The sequence below is a fragment of the Diceros bicornis genome, chromosome 3 (assembly GCF_020826845.1).
Source record: "Diceros bicornis minor isolate mBicDic1 chromosome 3, mDicBic1.mat.cur, whole genome shotgun sequence".
Lineage (NCBI taxonomy): Eukaryota > Metazoa > Chordata > Mammalia > Perissodactyla > Rhinocerotidae > Diceros > Diceros bicornis.
In genome coordinates, this window is record NC_080742.1 from 103,318,833 (window position 1) to 103,340,617 (window position 21,785).

General features: G+C 44.4%; 1 protein-coding gene and 1 non-coding gene across 2 annotated transcripts in view; one reads left to right on the plus strand and one right to left on the minus strand.

The window, feature by feature from the left end:
* VIPR2 (vasoactive intestinal peptide receptor 2) overlaps window positions 1-21,785 on the minus strand; it is a 75,953-nt gene that overhangs the window by 14,225 nt on the left and 39,943 nt on the right. Inside the window, exons 5-6 of the mRNA XM_058534337.1 lie at window positions 10,768-10,865; window positions 780-921 (exon numbers count right to left, since the gene is read on the minus strand). Of these exons, the coding sequence (XP_058390320.1) occupies window positions 780-921; window positions 10,768-10,865 (240 nt within the window). The remainder of the gene's footprint in view (window positions 1-779; window positions 922-10,767; window positions 10,866-21,785) is intronic.
* On the plus strand, window positions 10,217-10,323 carry LOC131400628 (U6 spliceosomal RNA). Its single transcript, XR_009217387.1, has one exon. It is a non-coding gene; the product is annotated as a U6 spliceosomal RNA (small nuclear RNA).

Genomic DNA, 21,785 nt, shown 5'->3' on the forward strand with positions numbered 1-21,785 from the left:
CCAAAGACCCTGAGGACACTGTGGCGTGATGTGGTGGTGGAGAACAACTCGGCAGAATGACTTGCATGTTGGAGGAGCTCAACCAATGTTGTACTAAGTTGAACTCGGTATTCAAGACACACTAACATCCACCACAAACCAGCCAGGGATGAGGGACAGCACGGGTAATGTGGAACAGCCCAGACTGCACTTGTAGAAACTAGTAACTGAGAAGGTTTATCCTCGTATCAAAGAGCTGGGCCCAAGTGTGTTCATAGCCAAGTAACCGGCTCCCTCCCGGCAGGTGCTGCAGGGAATGCACGCACTGCACACGTGGCTCCTCCCAGCAATCGGATGCAAGCTCCTACTGCTCAGAATCTGGGAGATTTGGGGAGAAAAGAGTCGCTTTGTGCATGTCCATCTATGTTAGGATTTTCCAGCCCAGAGCCGTGGCTGTGGGCTCCTGGCAGTGCCCTCTTGGAGGTCTGGCTCTTACTGGGGCAGCGCTCTGGGCCCCTGACCTCCCAGCCCCTGACCTCTCAGCCCCTGGCCATGCCTGGGACTCTGCTCACTCGTCTGCCGACCTGGCCTGCTCTGAGCCCGGGCCTCTTGGCCAGGCCCTCTGCTCCTCAGGCCTGACCCCTCACCGTGACCAGGACTGGGACTGGCTGTGGGACATCATCACGCTGAGAAGTAGAGACAGAGACGAGAGATGGGCGGGGAGGAGGGGTCAGCGGGGGCTGCAGATCACACAGGCCACACTGCCCACAGTGAGAGGACCTGCGCGGGGTCAGCCTTACCCAGGAGGACGGCTGGTCGGGGCAGTGCAGTGTGCCAGAGCTGGAGTACAGGACGTCATCCTTGACCAGCACCGAGATGGCTCGCAGGATGAAGGAGAGGAACAGGTTCAGGTGGATGTAGTTCCGGGTGCAGTGCAGCTTCCTGTGGGAGGGTGGGGATGGGAGGGGGTGGGGGAGGGGGGATGGGAGGGAGAGGGTGGGGGGAGGGGGGATGAAAGGGGGAGGGTGGGGGAGGGGGGAGGGGAAGGAGGGGGAGAGGGTGATGGAGGAGGGGTGGTGGGGGGAGAGATAAACATGGATTTTGTGGACACTTTAATAACTGCCTATGTGGCTTTAATCTTAAAGCTTTCTTCTTTTTTATGGAGTTAGTCATTTATTGCTGATTGTACATTAAGGATGTTTTCAGTTTTGCATTATGATAAACATTTTTTTCCTGAGTCTTTTCCCCAATTTCTGACTATCTCCTTAGGCTGGAGTCCCAGAAACAGGATTTCAGGATAAACACATAAGGCAAAGCCGCGCTAGGCCCTGAGCCTGCAGTGGCACGGGCCCACTCTGGACGGGAAGACCGAGCTGTCTCTGCCACAAATTTCCTGCAAGACCCACATCAAATGACCTGTCTGTGAACCTACTTTATGTGACGTCCTGCTTCTCTAAAAAATGCTCAGAACATTTTGTTTCTAATTCTCTTTTAACACTTAAATTCTGCTTTGGAGAAGACTTAATTGGATATTTGATGTGACTTTTAGTTGTTTAGAGTCATCAGGAAACAAGCTGTTCCACATAAATGCACTTCTGAGATCATCAAACATTAACTTTTTATGTTTATATAAAGTTTAAAAATTCTGAAAAGCATTAAAAAATATACACTAAAGTGGACTTCTACTGGTGGCTACGGAGGAGAAGCCTATCTGACATCCCTCCCACTAAGGGGCCAACGAAGTGTAAAAAGTCGTCTAAGGGCTTTGAGAGCAGCCAAAGCAGCTAAGACTTGAAGGACCAAGACCCTGGTGAGAAGGGAAAAGCAAGAAGATGCGTCCTCCGTCCACCGCGCCTCCTCTTGTCTCCTCGGGCTGTTGGCTGACTCGTGTCTCAGGGCATAGCGGCCATTTAGAAAGCAGAAGCCTAGAGCCTGTAACAGTGTCACTGGAGGGAATGGAAACAAACGAAGTTAAGGGCTTTCAAGGTAACAGACGTGAGGAGCAATGATTCTGGAGAAAAGGAAAACACAGGGAAAAGAGTCTAAAATTCAGCAAGAATTACCTACTCAGGCTTTCCTTTTTTTTTCATTCCCAAGGTGTTCATGTGCTGGGTGAGAGGCTGGAAGTGAAGCAAAAAGCAATGGCTAAGAAAGTAAAATGCTTGGAAGAAATTTTAGCAACCTCACATATTGAGTGACAAAAATTGAAATTCAGGGTCTGCAAGAGTACAGCGAGTCCCAGGCTTTCATTCGAAACCCCTAAAGAGCTATGACCCAGGAATAATGAGGAACCAGAAACAAGCCAGCCTCCACCAAGCCTGAAGCGCAGCCTCCAATCAATTCAACCCCCGATGGCTCAGGGTATTCTGCCCATCATGCTAGAAAAAATTAAATCCTTTCTGGAGTAAGATATCACCCAAAGCCTCTACAATTTAATTATTTGTAATTTCAGTAAAAACTTACTAGGTATGCCAGAAATAAGACCAAATGACCAAATGCAGCTAAAAAGAAAAAAAAAAAAAAAAAAAACAACAGAAAGAGATCCCAGATACTGGCATTCTAAGACATATACTGTAAAATTACTCTGATTAATATGTTCAAGAAAATAAGAAAATGGATGAAGAGATGGAGAATTTTATTAGAGAATGGAATTTATTATAAAAATCAAATGAAAATTTGAAAACTTAGAATCCTGAAATTAAGAATTAAATAGCTGGGTCTAACATTAGATTAGACATAGTGAATGAGAGTATTATGAATTGGAAAACTGATCAGTAGAATATGTCTCGATTCAAGTAGAGAGAAAATAGTGGAAAAGATATAAAAATAGTAGGAAATATATGGGAAATGGTAAGAACTTTGACCATCTATGAAAAAGGAATTTCACAGGAGAGAGAATTAAGGTAAAAGAGATGTTTGAGGAGATACTGGCCAAGGATTTTTTGAAACTGATAAAATGCAATAACAGATTAAAGAAACTCCATTAACACCAAGAAGAAGAAATAGAGAAAACCACATTAATTCCCATGACAGTGTAATTGCAGAAAATTGAAGAGAAAGGAAAACAAAATCTTCCAATCCCCCAGAGAAAAAGATGCATTCCTTCAATGGAACAATGGTGAGACTGGCAGCTGACTTCTTGAAGGAAGTGAATATGCCCATCTTTAGTGCGATGGAAGAAAAAACCTGCCAACAAAGAATTCAATACTCCCAAAAATGTCCTCAACAATGAAGGCAAAATTAAGATGATTTCAGGCAATCAAAAACCAGGACAACGCACTGCCAGTAGGCCTGTGCTGAAACAAACACCAAAGGCTGATCTTCAGGCAGTAAGAAAATGATCCTAGGTGGAAACACGAAAACACAGGCAGAATGATGAGCACCAGGAAAGATAAATATACCCGTCACTCTAAATAAATGCTGACTTTTAAAACAACAACAATAATAATTATGTCTTGTGTTATTTATATGTAGAATTAAAATACATAACAATAACAAAAAAGGCATGAGGGGGTAAACGGAATTAAAATGCGGTCAGGTCCTTGCATTGACTGGAAGTGGAAAAACAGTCACTGGAGGTTAACTTCTGTAACACAAGCATGCACGCTGTAAATCTGGGGTGACAACCAGGAGAAGAACAACAGAATGTATCACCAACGATCTAGAAGGGGAAAAGGGGAATAATAAAAATACTTGATCCATTAAAAATAAACACAAAACGAGTGCAGAAGCGATAAAGCAGAGCTGAGACAATAGAAAGCAGAGACAGAAGGCGGAATAAAACTCCAAGCTGTGAGTCAGCAGTCTAAATGTGAGTGTAAAAATACTGCGTGTAAAAATAAAAATACAGTGGAAATAAAAAGCAAATCCCAATTAAGTGGAGCTTATAAGACACCCAAATTAAATATAAAACATGGAAGTTCAAAGCAAAAGCATAGAAAACAACATACTTTGCAAATATCAAATAAAAGAAAGCTACCATAACTATATTAATATCAAAGTAGATTTTTAAGACAAGAGGCATTACTAAACATGGACATTTTAATAGGAAGATGAAACATTAAACTGGTATGTCCCTAATAACATAAGCTTAAAATATATAAAGTAAACAGTGAAAGAAATAAAAGGAGAAATAGACAAGTCCACAACTACAGTTGGAGATTTTAATATATGTCTCTCAGTAACTGATAGAACAAATAGTTAAAACAATCAGTAAAGATTTGGAATATTTAAATAACATGATTGACAAACGATGCAAATGACATATAGCATAAAAAACAATAACTGCAGAATTTACATTGTTTTCAAGTGAAAAGGAAAATTTTACCAAAACAGACCACATTCTGGATCATAAACCAAGTCTCAACAAATTTCAGAGGATTGAATTCACGTAGGATGCTCTCCGATCACCACGTGTTAAGCTAGAAATCATTGACAAAGAGCTGAATAGGAAATTAACTAATTGGAAATTAAGCTACAGACTTCTATAGCCGATGAGTTAAGAATCACAAGAAGAGCTTAGAAAAATCAGAACTAAATGATAATGGGAAACACGCACACATCTTAAAACTTGAAAGATGGAACTAAAGCAGGACTGAGAGGGAAATTTGTAGACATAAATAAACGCACTGTAAACAAAAAAAGACTGAACATGAATGTTGTAAACATCTATCTTCAGAAGCTAGAAAAAGAACTCCAAATTAAAACCAGAGAAAGCAGCAAGAAAGAAATAATAAAGATTAGAGGGTAAGTCAGTAAATTAATAAAAAAACATACAAGGGAGAAAACTAACAAAGTCAAAAGTTGGTTCTAGGAAAACACTGATAAAATTGATAAAACTTTATTCAGTAAGATTTATCAAGATAAAAAGAAGGAAAAACTAATTACCAATACCAGGAATGAAACAGGAGATATCAGTATAGCTCTTACCTACATTAAAAATATAATAAGAGAATATAGAAAATGTAGATGAAATGGACAGACTCCTTGAAAAACACAACTTATAATTAACATAAAAAGAAACAGAGAATCTGTATCATCACGTCTGTTTTTAAAAACTTGAACCTAAAAATAAATCTTCCCCATGACAACTCTCAGCCCAGATGACTTCACTGGTGAATTGTATGAACATTAAGGAAGAAATAGCGCCTTATCTAACCCAAACTATTCCAAAGAACAGAAAAGAGGGAACATTTTCTTATTCACATATGGGCCAGCATAACTGTCATATCAAAGCCTAATTTTACAAGAAAGGAAAATTATAGATTAAATTCATGGATGTAGATGCAAAAATCCTCAACAAAATATTAGCAAATTAAACTCAGCTACATAGTAAAAGAATAATATGTCACCACCAAGTAGGGTTAATTTTAGGAATGAAAGGTAGATTTAATATTAGAAAACTGATGTATGCAATTTTTTATACTAAATGAACAAATGGTAAAAACCATCTGCTCATTTCAATATATGCAGAAAAATCATGATAAAATTCAATACCTATTCGTGATTAAAAACTCAGAAAACTGGGAATTGAAAGGAATGTTCTTAATCTGGTAACGGGTATCTTCAAAATATCTACAGCGAATATCACACTTACAGTGAAGTACTGAAAGCATTCACCTTGAGCTCAGAAATGAGAAAAAGTGTCCCCAGTCACCATTTCTGTTCAACACTGTGCTTCACAAAAACATGAGTTGCATATAGAAGAATCCAAATGAATTTAGAGAATAATTATAGAATTCATAAATAAATTTAGCAAGGTTGCTGAAGCAAGATTAACACAGAAATAATTTCTCTTTCTAGAAACAAGTAGAAATGGAATTTTACAAAATATATACAATAGCATAAACAAATACCTAGGAATGACTATCAAAAGACGTGCAAGACTTTTACTCAGAAAACCACAAATAATTATTAAAAGAAAAAAAGACTAAACAAATGCAAGTATATACTATGATCACAGGTTGGATGATTCAAAATCATAAAGATATCCAGTCCATCCAAGCTGATATATCGATTCAGTGCAACTGAAAATGAAATCCCAGCAGAATTTTATTTAATGGCAACAGATAAGCTGATTTTAAAAAATTCACATGTAAGTACAAATGGCCAAACTCTTCCTAACAAAGAAGAAGAGCTGACAGACATAGGCTGCTGGAAATCAAGACTTATTATAAAGGTATGGCAATTACAACAACATGAAAATGCCCAGTCATAGACCAAGAGGCCAAGAGAACCGAGCAGAGGGTCCAGTCCCAGGAGACACTGTCACACAGATGCCTCTGCAAAGCCGTGGTGGAGGACGGTCTTCTCAGTAAGTGGCGCTGGGTAAACTGGATACACATACTGAAACAAACCAATGAACTTAACCCCTACCTCACACCACACACAAAATTAAATTGCAGGTGGATCATAAACCTAAACATGAAAAGTTAAAGTAATAAAATTTCTAGGCGATAACAAAGAAGAATACGCCAAAGAGTTCTTAAGCAGGACTCAGGAAGCACTAACCATAAAAAACAAATGATAAACAGACGTCATTAAAATTAAGAACTTTTCTTGATGAAAAGACTCATTAAGAGAATGAAGTCAAACCACAGAACTGGAGATAAAACTGGTAATACCCATATCTGACAAAAGACTCCACTATATGACTCCTAAAAATCATTTTAAAGAAAAATAGACAGGGGTCTGGCCCCATGGCCAAGGGGTTAAATTTCCTTGCGCTCTGCTTCGGCGGCCCAGGTCTGCAGGTTCGGATCCCAGGCGCGGACCTACACCACTCCTCAGCCATGCTGTGGAGGCAACCCACATACAAAATAGAGGAAGATGGGCACAGATGTTACCTCAGGGCCAATCTTCCTCAAGCAAAAAAAAAAAAAAAAAAAACCAGGAAGATTGGCAACGGATGTTATGTTAGCTCAGAGCGAGTCTTCCTCACCAAAAAAAAAAAAAAAAGAGAGGCAACAGAACAGAAAAATGAGCACACAGTTGAACTGTTACTTCAAAAAAATAATTTCCAAACATATGACCTCATTATCCAGCAAGGAAATGCAAACGAAAATCACAATTCTATATTATTATAGACCAACTGGATGGCTAAATTTAAAAAACTGACAATAACAAATGGTAGCAAGAATGCAGAGCAAATAGCAATGTCATTCACTGCTGGTGGGCATGTGCAATGGTACAAATATTTTGGAAAATTAGTTGGCATTACCTAGAAAGACTAAACCTACGCATAGCCTATGACCAGTGAATGTAATATAAACATGAAATAAACATAAATATAAATGTGTACATGTGTAAACACACACACACATATATATCTAAAGAAGTGTGCACATAGGTGCAAGAGATAACCCATGAGAATATTCACTGCAGCATTACTTGTTATAGTTCCAAACTGAGAGTCACCCGTATACGTGAACAGTTGACTGGATAAATCAATTGTACTACATTCATATGGCAGTAAAAGAGAACAGGATAACTACATGCAAGAACATTGATGATCTTCCCGCCTAAGGCTGAATGAGCATGCAGAGACAGAGGCGAAGCCGTCTATGGTGACAGAATCTGGATGATGGTTCCTTCCTGGGAAGTGGGCAGCCGTGGACACAGAGCTCCATGAGGGCGGCTTCTGGTGCTAACAGTGTCCTGCGTCCTGACCCGGGCGTTGTGTCATTCGAACATACAAGAGTCACCCACTTCACAGAACGCGTACCTCACTAAGAAAGGTTTACTTTTCTGTATTTAACCCCACCGCAGAGCCTCAGTGGATGAAGATCCTAAATATAAAGTGAATTTTCTCGGTGCCTCAGGAGTAGTCTGGAGCCGAGGCACGCCCGCCCCAGGTGGGAGCTGTGCCCGCCCGCTCTCCGTGTCCTGGCCGCTCTCAGGACACAGGTCCCCACGCCCACGCTGCTGCGGTCCCGCTGCTGCTCCTGTGGGCTGCGTGCATCTCTCCACACCAGCTTTTCCTTCTTTTCTTCGTCCTCCTCCCTCCCTCTCGCCCATGTCTTTCCAGGGAGCAGGGTTTGGGACTCATCCCCACCACTCAGAGATGAGCACATGTGCATTCCAGTTAGGGACCATCTAAACACGTTTGCTGAGTTTCTTAGCTGTGTTCTTCAACACCCATTGCTCATTTTAAAACTGCACTTCCAAGTATGGATGTACTAATGGATGATGGATGGAACTGAGAGTGTGGTTTCCAGATAAGCCAGGCTGGAATCTGCCACTTAATGATGGTTGGAAATGGACTTGTCAGAACACAGCAACTCCCAAGGTGAGGCGGCGGCATGCGGGCAGTCATGAGTCAGGCTCTGCACTCCCCAGCTCATAGGCGGCCCCTCCCAGGGCCCCTTTCTCTCACTGGCAAGACTGGGACAGCAGCAGCGCTCACCTGGTGGAGAGGCTGTGGGACTAATTCAGAAACCTACAAAGTGCGGGGCACGGCGTGTTAGCAGTTACCGCTGTTTTTCCTGGGCTTGTGGGGACTAGAGCTGCTTTGTTAGGTCCCCGGGTCACATCAGCACTCGAGGATGGGCCGCGGTGACCGCCCAGCGGCTCCCACACAGAACTAGGTGGCGTGTGCGGCAGCTAAGTTGGCCCTGCACTTTGGGACCCGGTCTAAGAAATAAGTGGTGTTAAAATAAGAACACGGTCACTTACTGCTCTCTTAGCTTATGGGGCTATTATGGGGAATAAATGTTCAGTGACTGCAAACAATTCTGTTTCCTGGGTGTAATCACTGGGACAATGGAGCGTGTTATTTTTATAATATGGATGTTAGAATCAACTCTCTCTCACAGCTCTCCAGGGAACTGGCATCGGATAAATAAGCACATCTGACAGATGGAGGCGGGAAGCGGACAGCATTTTGGTGGCCCAAGATGAAGGCAGAGCAGAGAACTGTACGCCAGCTCTGGGCTCTGGGCTTTTTCCAGCAATTGTTACACACTGAATCAGCGGCAGGATGACACCCAATGCAGACACATCCTTTTTAAATGAAGTGTCACCAGCAGGTGACTAACAATGTCCATGTATAGAAGATTGTGTTTGACACTCACAAAACCATTTGAGATTCCCTTAAAGGATCATGTCCGTATTTACGATAGTTCTAAAATGTTATTAGGTTGGCTAATTAAATATGTCACCTGCACAAATCTGAGGGAAACTGCTGACATCAAGAACGTGGATGGTTCCACAGAGGAGCTCGGTAAACAGAAGCTGAAGCTTTTCTAGTTCAAGCTACCCTGTGCCAGCTTGCCTCCCTGAATGCTTCCTTACTTTTTTATCTTTAACAATTTGGAGGTTTTAAAAATATATAGTAAAATACAGAAGATAGAAGAACAAATACTAATATTGTACCAGCGTTTTTTTAATGAACTAGAATATGACATTTTTCAAAGCACAGTTCTGGATTAAAGGTACTGACTTATTCTTTCTGAGAATTACCAACCACCTGATATAGTTGAGATGCCTGAAAAATGGAAAGCATAACAATTACATTTGCTGGATTTCTCAGCTATATTCTTCATCAGTTTTTACTCATTTATTTTACTCCCAAGTATGGATCCCTTAATGAGTTGTTAGGTTTTAAAAATATTCCACTTGTAATATCATTGATTTTATCTGAATACTGGCCAAAATTTGAACTATATTTTAGCAAAGAGAAATAAGTTAGGTGGTGAGCAAAACCCTGTTAAAATAAGCCAGATATCACCCATTTTATTTAGTGCTAGTGATGCTTAAGACACAATTTAATACTGAAAACACTTATTAGCTTGTCCTAGACAGAAGCTTCTGTTCTGGAACCAAAGCCTCTATCCTCTAACCAACCACCTGTAGGATGTATGTTATTAGTCACCCAAGAGACCCACCCAGGGGTTCAGGTGGGGGGACTCGAACCTCATTACCAGGGGAAAAACAAGCAAAATTTAAAGAGCGCTTACCACATGCCACGTAGGTTCCATTAGTATCCACATTTTACAGATGCACAGAGAAGCTGAGTAATTTGTCCAAGGTCACACAGCTCCTAAGAGACTGACCCAGGAACTGAACCCAGGTAGCCAGACTCCTGCCTTCATATTCTTGGACACAGTACAGTGTCTCTAAATAGACACCGACGGCCAAATGTAGGCACTTCTGAATGGCAGCGTCAACAACACGTCACCTCTGTGCTCTCAAAGCATTTGCAAGATGGCTAAGCACTTAGTAGATAATAGTTGGACTGGTGCTCGCTTCGGCAGCACATATACTAAAATTGGAACGATACAGAGAAGATTAGCATGGCCCCTGCACAAGGATAACACGCAAATTCGTGAAGCGTTCCATATTTTTTAGCAGAGGGGAAGGGGGGAGGGAGGAGGGTGAAAGGGATAATTCGGTACATGTGTGTGGTGATGGGTTGTAATTAGTATTTTGGTGGTGAACATGATGTAATCTATGCAGAAATAGAAGTACAATGATGTACACCTGAAATTTTTACAATGTTATAAACCAATGTTACTGTAATAAACAAAAAATTAAAAAAAAAAATAGTTGGACTGAACTCTTATCCAAGGTCGGTATTACCTCTTTACATAAGAAACGCAGAGTATTTAAACAAAGACGTACATGTCAGCATCATACTTCACACTGGCATTCTCCAGAGAGTGTGACCAGCTTAGCACACGGTGAGGGCTCGGGGGCAGTGAGTCTCCCTCCTCCTCTGACGGGCCTCACAGCTTACGCGGATAACTTCCCATCTCATACTCTGCAGGACTGCTCATCTCCAATACTTACCTGAAGAGGCAAAGGATTATGCTTCCGGTTGTAAGGGAAGTCAGAGAGACACTGTAGCCGAGCGTATAAATGGCCTTCACCAGAACATAGAATGTGATCTGTAAAGAGAGAAAAACGTGTCTGTGAGCTACTGGTGGCCCGCATTGGACAAAGGGCCGGTTCCCAGATCTGACGACGCCTTTCCCTTCTCAAAGGAGTCTCGGCCCTGATTGCCTGGAACACACGAGACAGTGTCGCTTACAGTTCCTCCTCCCTTCTGAACCGAAAGTTATATTTGCCTCTTTAAACACCACCTTTTTCCTTATAATTCATTGTGAATGACTTTGGATGGTTTCTGTAAAGCAAATCTGTCTGGAAGAAACAGGACCTGCCACCCTCAGGGAAAGTGAAGGAAGAAAGGAGGGAAGGAAGGAAGGAGGGAATGAGGGAGGGAAGGAAGGAGGGAAGGAGGGGAGAAGGAGGGAGGAAGGGAAGGAAGGAGGGAGGGAAGGAAGGAAGGGAGGGAAGGAAGGAGAGAAGGAGGGGGGAAGGAGGGAGGAAGGGAAGGAAGGAGGGAGGGAAGGAAGGAAGGGAGGGAAGGAAGGAGAGAAGGAGGGGGAAGGAGGGAGGAAGGGGAGGAAGGAGGGAGGGAAGGAGGGAGGGAAGGGGGAAGGAGGCAGGGGAGGGAAGGAAGGAAGGAGGAGGGAAGGAAGGAAGGAAGATGGTAAGTAAGGAGGGAGGAAAGGAATGAAGGAGGGAGGGAGGGAAGAAAAGGCTGGTCCCCATTCAAAGCAGGCTCCAGTCTGGGTCCCAAAGCAGTGGGGTCGGAGTGCACTCAGCCCTCCAGGGTGGGGGTTTTTGGACAGGCTCACGGGACACGGCGTCTGAGTACAGCAAAAAGCCACATGACTTGACAGGCGCCGGGCAGACACCTGATGAAGGGGCTCTCCTAATCCAGAACCAGCGGTTGTGCTGCAATAAACCATCTCCCGGTTCAGCAGGCTTCACAGCTTGATACTTCCGAACTCCATGAAGTCATCGGGAGCAGGAGGGGATTAGTGATACTCATTGTGACGTTACCGCTGGGGGCCCATTATAACAAGGAATCCCACACAAACAGCACGGGCCTCCAGGGGTGACTTCAGTGTTAGTCATGGCAACCCAGCGACACCCGTGCAGGCGCATCATTAGTCGTAAATCCTCCAGGCTGCTTCCTGGTTTGCATCTTTCCTGATGAAAGTGGAGCGGAGAGAGGGATGACCCGAAGGTGTCCCCAGCTTCTCTGTCTGATCACTGTCCTGATGCTGAAACCAGGGGGGTGCTTCCCATGAGAGAGCCCCAGACACCTCAGGGACTGGTTGATTTTGCAAACACGTCGTGATCTCGCTGGGTTTTCCCCGGCACTGGGCACCAGGAGGAGGGGTATGGGGGCGGGGGCCTCACCTCTCCTGGTTTCTCTCCGGAGCCTGGTCCAAACTCCTCCAGAGAAGGGGTGGGGCTGAGTGTGGGCGCCCGATGTGACCACAGGGCAGGAGAGAGGGGGCAAAATGCAGGGTCCAGGCTGCGGTGGGAGAGGCAGCCCCACTGAGGATGGGGGTGCCGGCAGGCCGTCCTCTCAGGCCCCGGCTCCTGCGGCTCCACGGGGTTCTGGGAGGCCGTGCAGTGGGGTGTGGCCCCCGCCTTGTTCTTTCCAGTCAAAGTGTCACATTTCAAGGAAAGTTTTCTCTCCACTTATTACCACTTCGTATTGAAGGCTCGATAGTGGGCTAATAATAATAATATATATATGTATTTTTTTGTGTGAGGAAGACTGTCCCTGAGCTAACATCTGTGCCAATCTTCCTCTATTTTGTATGTGGGATGCCGCCACGGCTTGGCTTGATGAGTGGTGTGTAGGTCCATGCCCGAGATCCAAACCGGTAAACCCCGGGCCACTGAAGCCGAGTGTGAACTTAACCACTACACCACTGGCTGGCCCCCTAATAATATATTTTAGATATAAACCATAAAGTCTGGAAAAAAATGAGTTTCTAGTTAATATTTAATGAGAAAATTAAATTAGCGCAGCCCCTCGAATAGTTCAGGTAATCAAGGTTAGATGAAGTCTGACCTGGCAAACTAATGCATTGATACAATTTTAGAAGAGACTTTTTTCCGTGTTAAACCTCAACAGGCAAACGGAGGCCCCATTATAAATTTCAAGGAGTCTGTACCTGGGCTGCCCAATATGCCTCTTGCCAAATGTGGCTATTTAAGTTTAAGTTAATTAAAATTAATTAAAATTTAAACTCCAGTTACCCAGTTGCACTGGTCACATTTCAGACGCTCAAAGCCCCATGTGCCAGCGGCTGCCACACTGGACAAAGCAGAGGGAGGACATTTTCCATCTCGGCAGAAAGTTCCATTAGCAGTGGAGACCAACCGCGACCATCAGCACGGAACTGACGTGTGCACAGGTGTTTCCACTGTAATCCTGCTTCACGGAAGACCAAGTGGACGCTCTGGTCCACCTGGAAGCCGCCGCCTCCAGGACTTACTCCTCACGTGAGCCTCTGGGTACGGCGTGAGTGGTGGTGTGTGGAAGGGCACAGAGAAGCGAGACGGGGAGCCACCGCCGGAAGCTCGAGGGCCTGGAGAGGGTCTGTGGAATCACCTGTTCAAAACGACACTGAGCTTCCCCTGACGGCAGAGCTCTGTCTGTGGGCGGACAACGCCATCCCGCGTGGAGCCTCGCTCATCTCAGCACCGGCCGTTTCGACCTTTCCTTCAGTAGAAAACGCTCAGTTCAGTAGGATATTTTAAATCTCAAGGGTGTACAGCGCTCAGATCATCATGGGATTCTGAAAATACCATGACTCCCAGCAGAGAAAAGGAGCCTAATCTAGCTGGAAACGCAAGCTTGGAGGGAGAGTGTGCGAGGACACTTGGTGACCCGGGAAGCCTCAGCCCCGGCAGGGCAATGTCAGCGCTGGTTTGGGAAAGAAACTTTGGCAAGAACTCGAAGTTTTGTCCATAGGTCCCAGAGCCCATCAAGGCCCAGGAGGAGGGCAAAAGACAATTTCATAAATTCAACGCTCACGTTCGGCTTGCCAAAAAGAGGCAAGTGCGTCGCTGACATCACTGAGTGGTGTTCACGGCCACGCAGAGCAGTGGTCAGCGTTCATGTCAGCAGACCCTCCAGGAGCTGCCCATCCTCACTGCAGACCCTCCCTTTGAAGAGCCCAGAGGAGGGCACCTCAGGCTAACCTCCAAGAGGCTGGCGCCTACGTGCCTGGAGTGAGCACAAAGACAAAAACATGGAATGATCAGTTGTTTACTGAAAACACTGAGCTGTCTTAGCACCTGACACCTGACACCAGGACCACTGTCCCTTCCCCACAGCTGTGTGAAATCGCCCAGCTTGTCTTAACTTTCAAGAGCGAGGTGGAGGCTGGACCCAGGACCTGTGTCCTTCTTGAGACCATCCTGTCGACAGAAATGACCAATTTCCAATTGGAAACAATGATGTTTCAGTCTAGGAGGAAAGTGTTTCCACACCGACTTCTGCATCCACGGTGTGTGTGTGTGTGGTCCCTCCTTCTCTCCATGAATTCTTGGGGTGATTTGGGTCTTCAATCAGTGCAGACGGCAGAAGCTCTGAAGGGGACACAGCCGAACTGATTGTGAAAGCAGCAGCCAGTCCCGCCGCTTCCTTCTACGAGGCGACTTCCTGCCAAGGCTTCACATGTCGGGTCCGTGTGGAATTTTGTCAAGCTTTTAGCTTCACGACTGCAGCGCCCTACAGCTTGGCTTCAGGAAGAAAGTACATGACGTCCTAGGGTTCCGAAAATGTCCTTGAAAACTCTGCTTTTAGCTTTTGTCTGTTTTCTGTTTTCTTTTCTGGTTGAGGGATTAATAAACAGGATGGGGGATTCCGAGCAGCTTTAAATCATTTCATCTTGTGATGAGAGTCCAGGTTAAACAGTTGGAAAATGAAATGTCAAACCTACCAGAAGCACAGAAAACAACATAAGGACAACACATACCTGCTAACAGACGCCAAAACCACACTGAACAAACTTCGGGGAAGGCGCCAGGTCACCCCTCCCGGGGTTACTGGATCACGGGCACCCGCATGCTTCCACGTAGGACGTGGTACGGTCGCTTATTCTCATCGGGTGGTTTATTCTGCACGGGACTTGGTATCACTCCCATCACCCATCAGCGGGGCTGTCTGCCGCCCTGTGTTTGCTGCCCCTTGTTTTTCAGTCTCCCCTCCCCCCCATTTCATTATTGCTTTAAACAGTCTGCTAGGTTTTCCCGTGTTTTACCTTTTTTTTTGCTGACATTCTTTTGTGATTCTCAGTTCCTCCTTCTGGTTTATTTTTTCCTGAAGCACATTCTTGAGGCATTTTTAACGAGGGTCTGCTGGATGTGGATTCCAGCTGCTTTTGTTTTTCTGAAAACGTCTCCTCTTTCATTTCTGAGTGGAAGTCCAGCGGGCACACCTCTCCCAGTGGATGGGAACTTGCTCTGGGCTCTGGAGGGCACCGCCGCCCGCCCTGCCGCTCCTGCTCCTGCGCGGCCTCTGCCCTTCACTCGGAGTGTCGAGGACCTCCAGCTCTCTGGCATTTTCCAGTTTCACCACAATTGCCTGGCTGTGGATCTCTTTTTATTCACCGTATTGGGATGGTCAGGCTCTCCACACCTGAGGATCAGCCACCACCCTTGTGTTCTGCTGAGACTTCGATCAGACTTGTGCGGGGCCCGACATCCTGATCCTCCCACACCCTTCCTGCTTTCTGCCCTCTCCTTCTCTGTATGCACTCGGTAGGTTCCTCGTATCTACCGTCCCGTCCTAGAACTCTCTTTTCATGTGTGTCTGATTGGCTGTTGGATGCATCTACTCGATTTGCTTTTTTTTCCCCGATAAGGTCCTTTTTAAGAGTATCTTGTTTCTGGTTCATATTTTCAATGTTCTCTTTTTTATTTAAACATTTTAAACTAATGTATTTGTATTCTGTGCCTGATGACTCCATTATCTGAGGTTTTGAGGATGCGATTTCACTGTTTGTCACCTGCTGGCTTTGGTTCACTGTGGCTTCTTTCTTCGTGTAGTTTGTCCACTTGGAACATGGAGTTGATCGGTGGGAATTTGTGAGAAGTTTCCCTCCAGAAGAACCTGTGTTTGCTTTTGCCAGGTGCCCCCAAGGCTACCAATTCAGGAACGCTTTGCGTGAAGGTCTGAGCTCAGAGTTCCTGTACCAGGCAGGTGACATAAACAGAAAAACCCAACTCGCAGGCAGGCCTCGTGGTGAGAGATTCTCAGGAAAGATCTAAAAGTGTCTTCATGGAACACACAGGTGGATAAAGAAAACTTTCCCTTTCACCTCCATGGTCAGATTTTTGGTCTAGCTCTCTCCTCCAGCCCCCCTCATCTGCTCTGCGAGGCTGCTCATCCCAGCTCTTCATTAACGAGCCAGCAGATGCCCCGGGAACCAGATGCCCCCACTGCCTGGCCCCTGGTTCTCAGCTCTTTTTTGAGATTTTTCTTTTTTTCTTTAAATCTCAGCTATGCATTTTAAAGCATCATTGTTATACCTCATTTAGCATTTTTGGGTGATTTGTAGAAGGAATTCTTTACCCCAATTTCTTATATAAGAATTTTATTTCTTGCTGAGCATGTTTAGTATCACTGGTTAATTCAATTCCTTCTGTTCAACACATTCACTGAGCACTTAATTGGACCCAGACACAGTGCGGCGTCTCGGGAAACAGGGAGACTGAGAACAGAGTCCACCCACGAGGGACTCAGACGTGTTTTCACCACAGGAATGTCTGTTTGGGGACAGATTGTCCCAGGAGACAATACATGAGCTAGAAATTGAGACAGGTATGAATTTAAATTCTTTGTTTCTGTGTTCACTACGAACAAAGACTATCTGCATTTCAACTTATATTAGTTTACTTACAGCTGGTTTAGGTTTTACACAACCCTTGTTTTCAATCATTTAAGAAGCCTTAATCTGGTTACTCGCAAATTGCCTTGTTAGGGCCTCGGCGAAGCAGAGCAGAGTCCTGAGCGAGTCAGAAACCTCGAGTCCAAGGCAGCGTTGGGAAGGTCTTATACAGAACAGAACGTAAAACCGCCCCGAGCAACGCCGGAAAGAGGCGAGTGAGACCAGTTCACGGCCCACGTCCACGTGCAGTGCTTAACCAACAGGAAACTTTTCTCAAAGCCATCTTTTAAGAGAATGAGGCAAATCACAACAGAACAATCAGGCTCTCTGCAGAAGGAGGTAGGATGAATGCCTTTTAGGGCTTTTCTGGGCTGTATCCAGTCTCTGTACTAGCCCCTCCATGGACAGAACTGCAGAATAAGAATTAATGTTTAGAACCTGGTCCCTGGAGAGCTGTGCATAGTTTCCCATCTTGGATGCAAAGCTAAATTTATTTTCAGCAGGGCTGGCTAAACCAGCTAAGCGGCCTCAAGAACTGTACAGAGGGCCCACGAAGGCGCCCTTGTCTGTAGACGGCAGTCTTCCCAGGCTCCGGCTCCACCCTGGCCTCCTTCCCCGGGGTCCCCAGTTAGACCCACGGCCTCAGACCGCTCGGAGCGTGCCCGTCGCACTTGGGGCCTTCAGAGTCTATGCTTGGTTCTGAGGGTCTCCGAGGTCCTCGGCCTGATCTTTGCCGTGAGAACTGCATCTTATTCTCTGTGATTCCAGCTGCTCTTAGAGGTCAGAACCACACTCCCACGACTCAGACCCGAGGCCCAGGCCTCCTCCTTGTCCAAAAGGGCAGTTCAGCCCGTGAGAAGCAAACCTTAAATATTAGGAAGACTGTTCACAAGAGAATAGAGGGAAAGGGTTTTCCCTTTAACTTCAGATCCAGATAAGGCAAATGAAGAGAGTCCTATGAGCCCCCAGATCTTTGGTAAATGGGAATTCACTGTATATGCACATAGCAGGGATCATTAAATATCTGTTGGATGAATGAATGATTTTGCTGGCAGCAAGAAAACACATGTAAACAGGACAGACACAAATAATTAAAGAGATAACAATGCCCTGTGTCTTTAAAGCTCATGGAATATGATACATATGATTGTAAAATTGAAAAGAGCAATGAAAGTAATGAATATCCAACTTATTTCCTAAATAAATTCGTAAATAATAAAATTAAAACTAGAAAACCAGTAAATTTGAAAAATTTAAAAAATGAGAACATTTCAAACCAAATTATAATCAAAGACATAATTATAGCCTTAAATGCCTTTGTTAATACATAAGAAAATAGAGCAGGAAAGTAATAAAACAAGCCAAGTAAAGCAAGAAGGAAATAATAATGATAAAAGCACAGAAAAGAAGGAATCAGAAGGTAAGGCCTCCTGGCAGACACGCTCCACAAGACCCGGGCTTTCAATTTGTATTGATTGATGTAAATACGAAACGCCCAGAACAGTGCAGCGTCTGCTCAACTAGCAGCTGTCAAGAGAGTGAGTGAGACAGTGCTCAGATTCACCGTAAATCCACAGGCCAGATAACAGATACATGAAATACCAAAAGAGGGAAAACAATGAGAAACAAACGTCTGAACTGTGTTACACTCACGTTTTCTTAGAGAAAGTACTCTGCACAGCTCTGTGCTAACAGTCAAACTTTGAGGAAATGGATGACATTCTGAGAGTGTAAAAATTACCACAACAGATTCAAGGAAAAGCTAAAAATACCAATAACCAGGGAAAAAATTTTTTAAAAGTTGATGAAGTATAATCTGTAAAAACGGCACTGGGATCAAGCTGTTTTAACAGGTGAGTCTTTTCATCTTCTAAGGAACAAATTATTCCTGGAATATAAAAACTTCCAGAATGTAATATCCAATAAAGGAAAAGCACAGCATTTTACTTATGAAACGAGCATAAGTCTGATATCAAAACCAGACAATATACTAAACAAACAATAAAAATAAACATTAAAGACTAATTTCACTTATAAATACAGAAGGAAAAATCTCAAAATATTTAGGATAAAATAAAATTAATTTAGAAGTATGTTAAAAAACCCCACACATCTTGACCAAGTAGATTTTCCCAGGTATGCCAAGATAATATATAATGATGATTAATCTGCTACATCCATATGTCAATTAAAAAATACTTATCTCAATGGACATTCATTTATCCTTGCTATTTTTAATTAAATAGAAAGACAAATTCTTAGGACTCACTAGTTAGGACAATTAATTCCAGGCTTAGGTGGTAACGCGTGTAACGATGAAACACCAGGCCATATTCTAAGGTTGTGGAGCTGTTGTTCGACCATTTAAGGAAAGCTGTAGAATCTTTCTTCAGAAAAAAATACCTGTGTATCCATGTGCGCATGAGAGACAATTCTGCATGTAACTTCAGGGGCGGAAGGACTTGGAAGCCCACATGGAGAGCTTTACTAGAAGCTTCTCCATCGTCACAACGCCCACTGCTGCTTCCAGCACCAAGCGCCTCTCAAGTGTAACCAATGAAACAACATGGGAAAGAGGAGTGTTTCCACGCTGGAAAAGAAGCAGCAGAACTGTGACTGGTGCGTGGGGCTGGCAAACCCAAGGAAGAGAAGGCAATGGGCAGAATCGATGCAATTCCCACAAAAGCCTGGTCAGGTCTCATGAAGCCCCCACAAATGGTAAAGTGTGCACTGGCATGTCTTTTTGGGAAAGTCACTTGGCAGTATAATCAAGAACATTAAAAACACTCACATCCTTTGACCAGGAATTTGAGATTTGTGCATGTTTATTTATTAACTAAAATAACAAGATACTAGAAACAACCTAAACTGTGAATCATTGAGTAAATTTGGCACATTCATAAAATAGAACATCATGCTGCCATTAAAAATCTCATTTTCAAAGGATATTGACTGATTTAGGAAAATGTTCATGATACATAATATTTTACAAGACGAAACAAGCAAACTACATTAAATACAATAGTAATTTTGAAATGAAAACAAGCACGAGAAAAGACAGGGAGGCAGTACCATGTACGTGTCAGCTGTCAGGTCTGGCTGCAGGAATTCTTCCCTTCTGGTACCTTTCTGAACGCCCCTCCCATCTCTTTGTTTACACATATTAATATGTAATCAGAGCCTGGAAAAGTTATGTTCCACAGAAGTGAATAGTGCGGCTCAGAGGCTGCAACAGGGCTTCAGTCTTCAGTTCCCAGAAAATCACCATCACGTTCTTAAGGTAGAGAACACCAGTCTATTTCATACATCAGGAGTAACATCCACAATGTGTCTTCATAAACCGCACCGGTGTGAACTTAACAGAATGAATTTTGAGGGAAAAGGCAAAGGATTTTCCGCTCATCCCTTCCCCTCCTAACTTCTCTGAAATTAGGATGCACTGCTCCCCTTCACGGGGAGGGGTTATTTAAATGTTCATTTTAATAACTTTCGACACACACAAAATTAGTCCAAATGTCTGCCTGAATTAACATTCTCCTTTGTCCCAATCAGGATAACAGGATAAGAAATCCTCCCCAAACTCATTCCTATGACCAGATATCCTTAAGAACTGGTTTCCTTAAGCCGACAACGAGGTCAAAGAACCCGCTGGGCAGACTGTGATTCTCACCCTTGTGTTTTGTGAATACTTTGGGTGCCCCTGGGCTTGGGGCACTGTGGAGCAGCGACTGAACTAGTCTCTGTGCTGTGAAAACTTAACTCAGGACACACGAGATTCGGCTAGTTTTTGACAGCCTGGTGCTGGAGTCAGACAGGCTGTGTCCGGCCACACCGCCCGCAGGCCACTTCGTCTCTGTCAGATTCGTTCCACACGTGGCCTTTGCAGAGCCATTAGAAACGTGCCCGATTCCCCACTCCCCCTAACCCACTTATTGCATGCATTTGGAGCCTGGCGTGGTGCCACGGGGCTAAAATAAGGGGGGGCATCTGTTACAGGATGCACATTTCACTTTTTCTCTGCAGTCCAAAGAAGTTTTGCACTCTCATCTGACAGAAAATCTCGATTATACCCCTGAATTCTACTGTGCTCGAGTTTATATATCATTGGGTTTCCAGCTCACCTGCCTCTGTGAGGAAGCAGGGACACCTCACCTGGTGTGATTGTCTCCTATCCTTTTTGGATATGGATTTTAAGAAATAATAAAACAATCCAGGATTAAGTAATATAAATGAAAACTAGTGCATGCTGCTTTTCTGATGCAGACACCCTTTTAAGCACTTTTTTTTTAACGAGAGAAAAGCATTCTGAATTGATCTTAAATTAATCACCTGATTTATTCAACCATTTCCTCTGTGTTTCTAAGGCAATAGAACAGGTTGTGCTAAAAACAGACAGAATGTGCTATCCTGGATTGTGGAGTGGGCCATTCCCAGCTGGGGATCAGCTAGTCATGAATGAGCAGTAACCTTTGGCCCTCATGTAACAACAGGTGTTGTTTTATGATTATTTCTATTGTGGTGGCTTCAGGAACAGAACAGAAAGGCAAGAGCTTCAGTATTGCAGACTGGACTGTGACGGTCTCCTCCCAAGTCTGCATGGAGCGCCTGTACCACTTGCCCCCTCTCCCCACGTGTCCTCATCTACCCCCATCTGCCCCTACCTGTCCCATCTCTCCCCACATGCCCTCATCTACCCCCACCTGCCCCCACCTGCCCCCATCTGCCCTCAGCCATCTCTACCTGTCCTCATCTCTCTCCACCTGCACCCACCTGTCCCACCTGCCCCTATCTCTCCCTACCTGTCTCCACATTATATTTCATTATCTGTCCTGGATCAGCTTTGCCACTCACTCAGCATGGATTCAGACCTTCTCCATTGTTCTTGAGAGCCCCCTCCCTCTCACCTTCACTCTGAGCAAAGAACCTCATTTCCTACTTCACCCCGGTAATTGGGACCACCAAGTAGAGAGTTCCTCAATTCCTGTACCCCAGACCTCTTTCTTTCCCTGTTCCCTCCCCTGGCTCTGGGTGCACCTCCCAGCTCCATCTGAGATCAGCTCAAGGAGCTCTCCTTTCGAGGAATCTCCCTGGGGGTGCCAG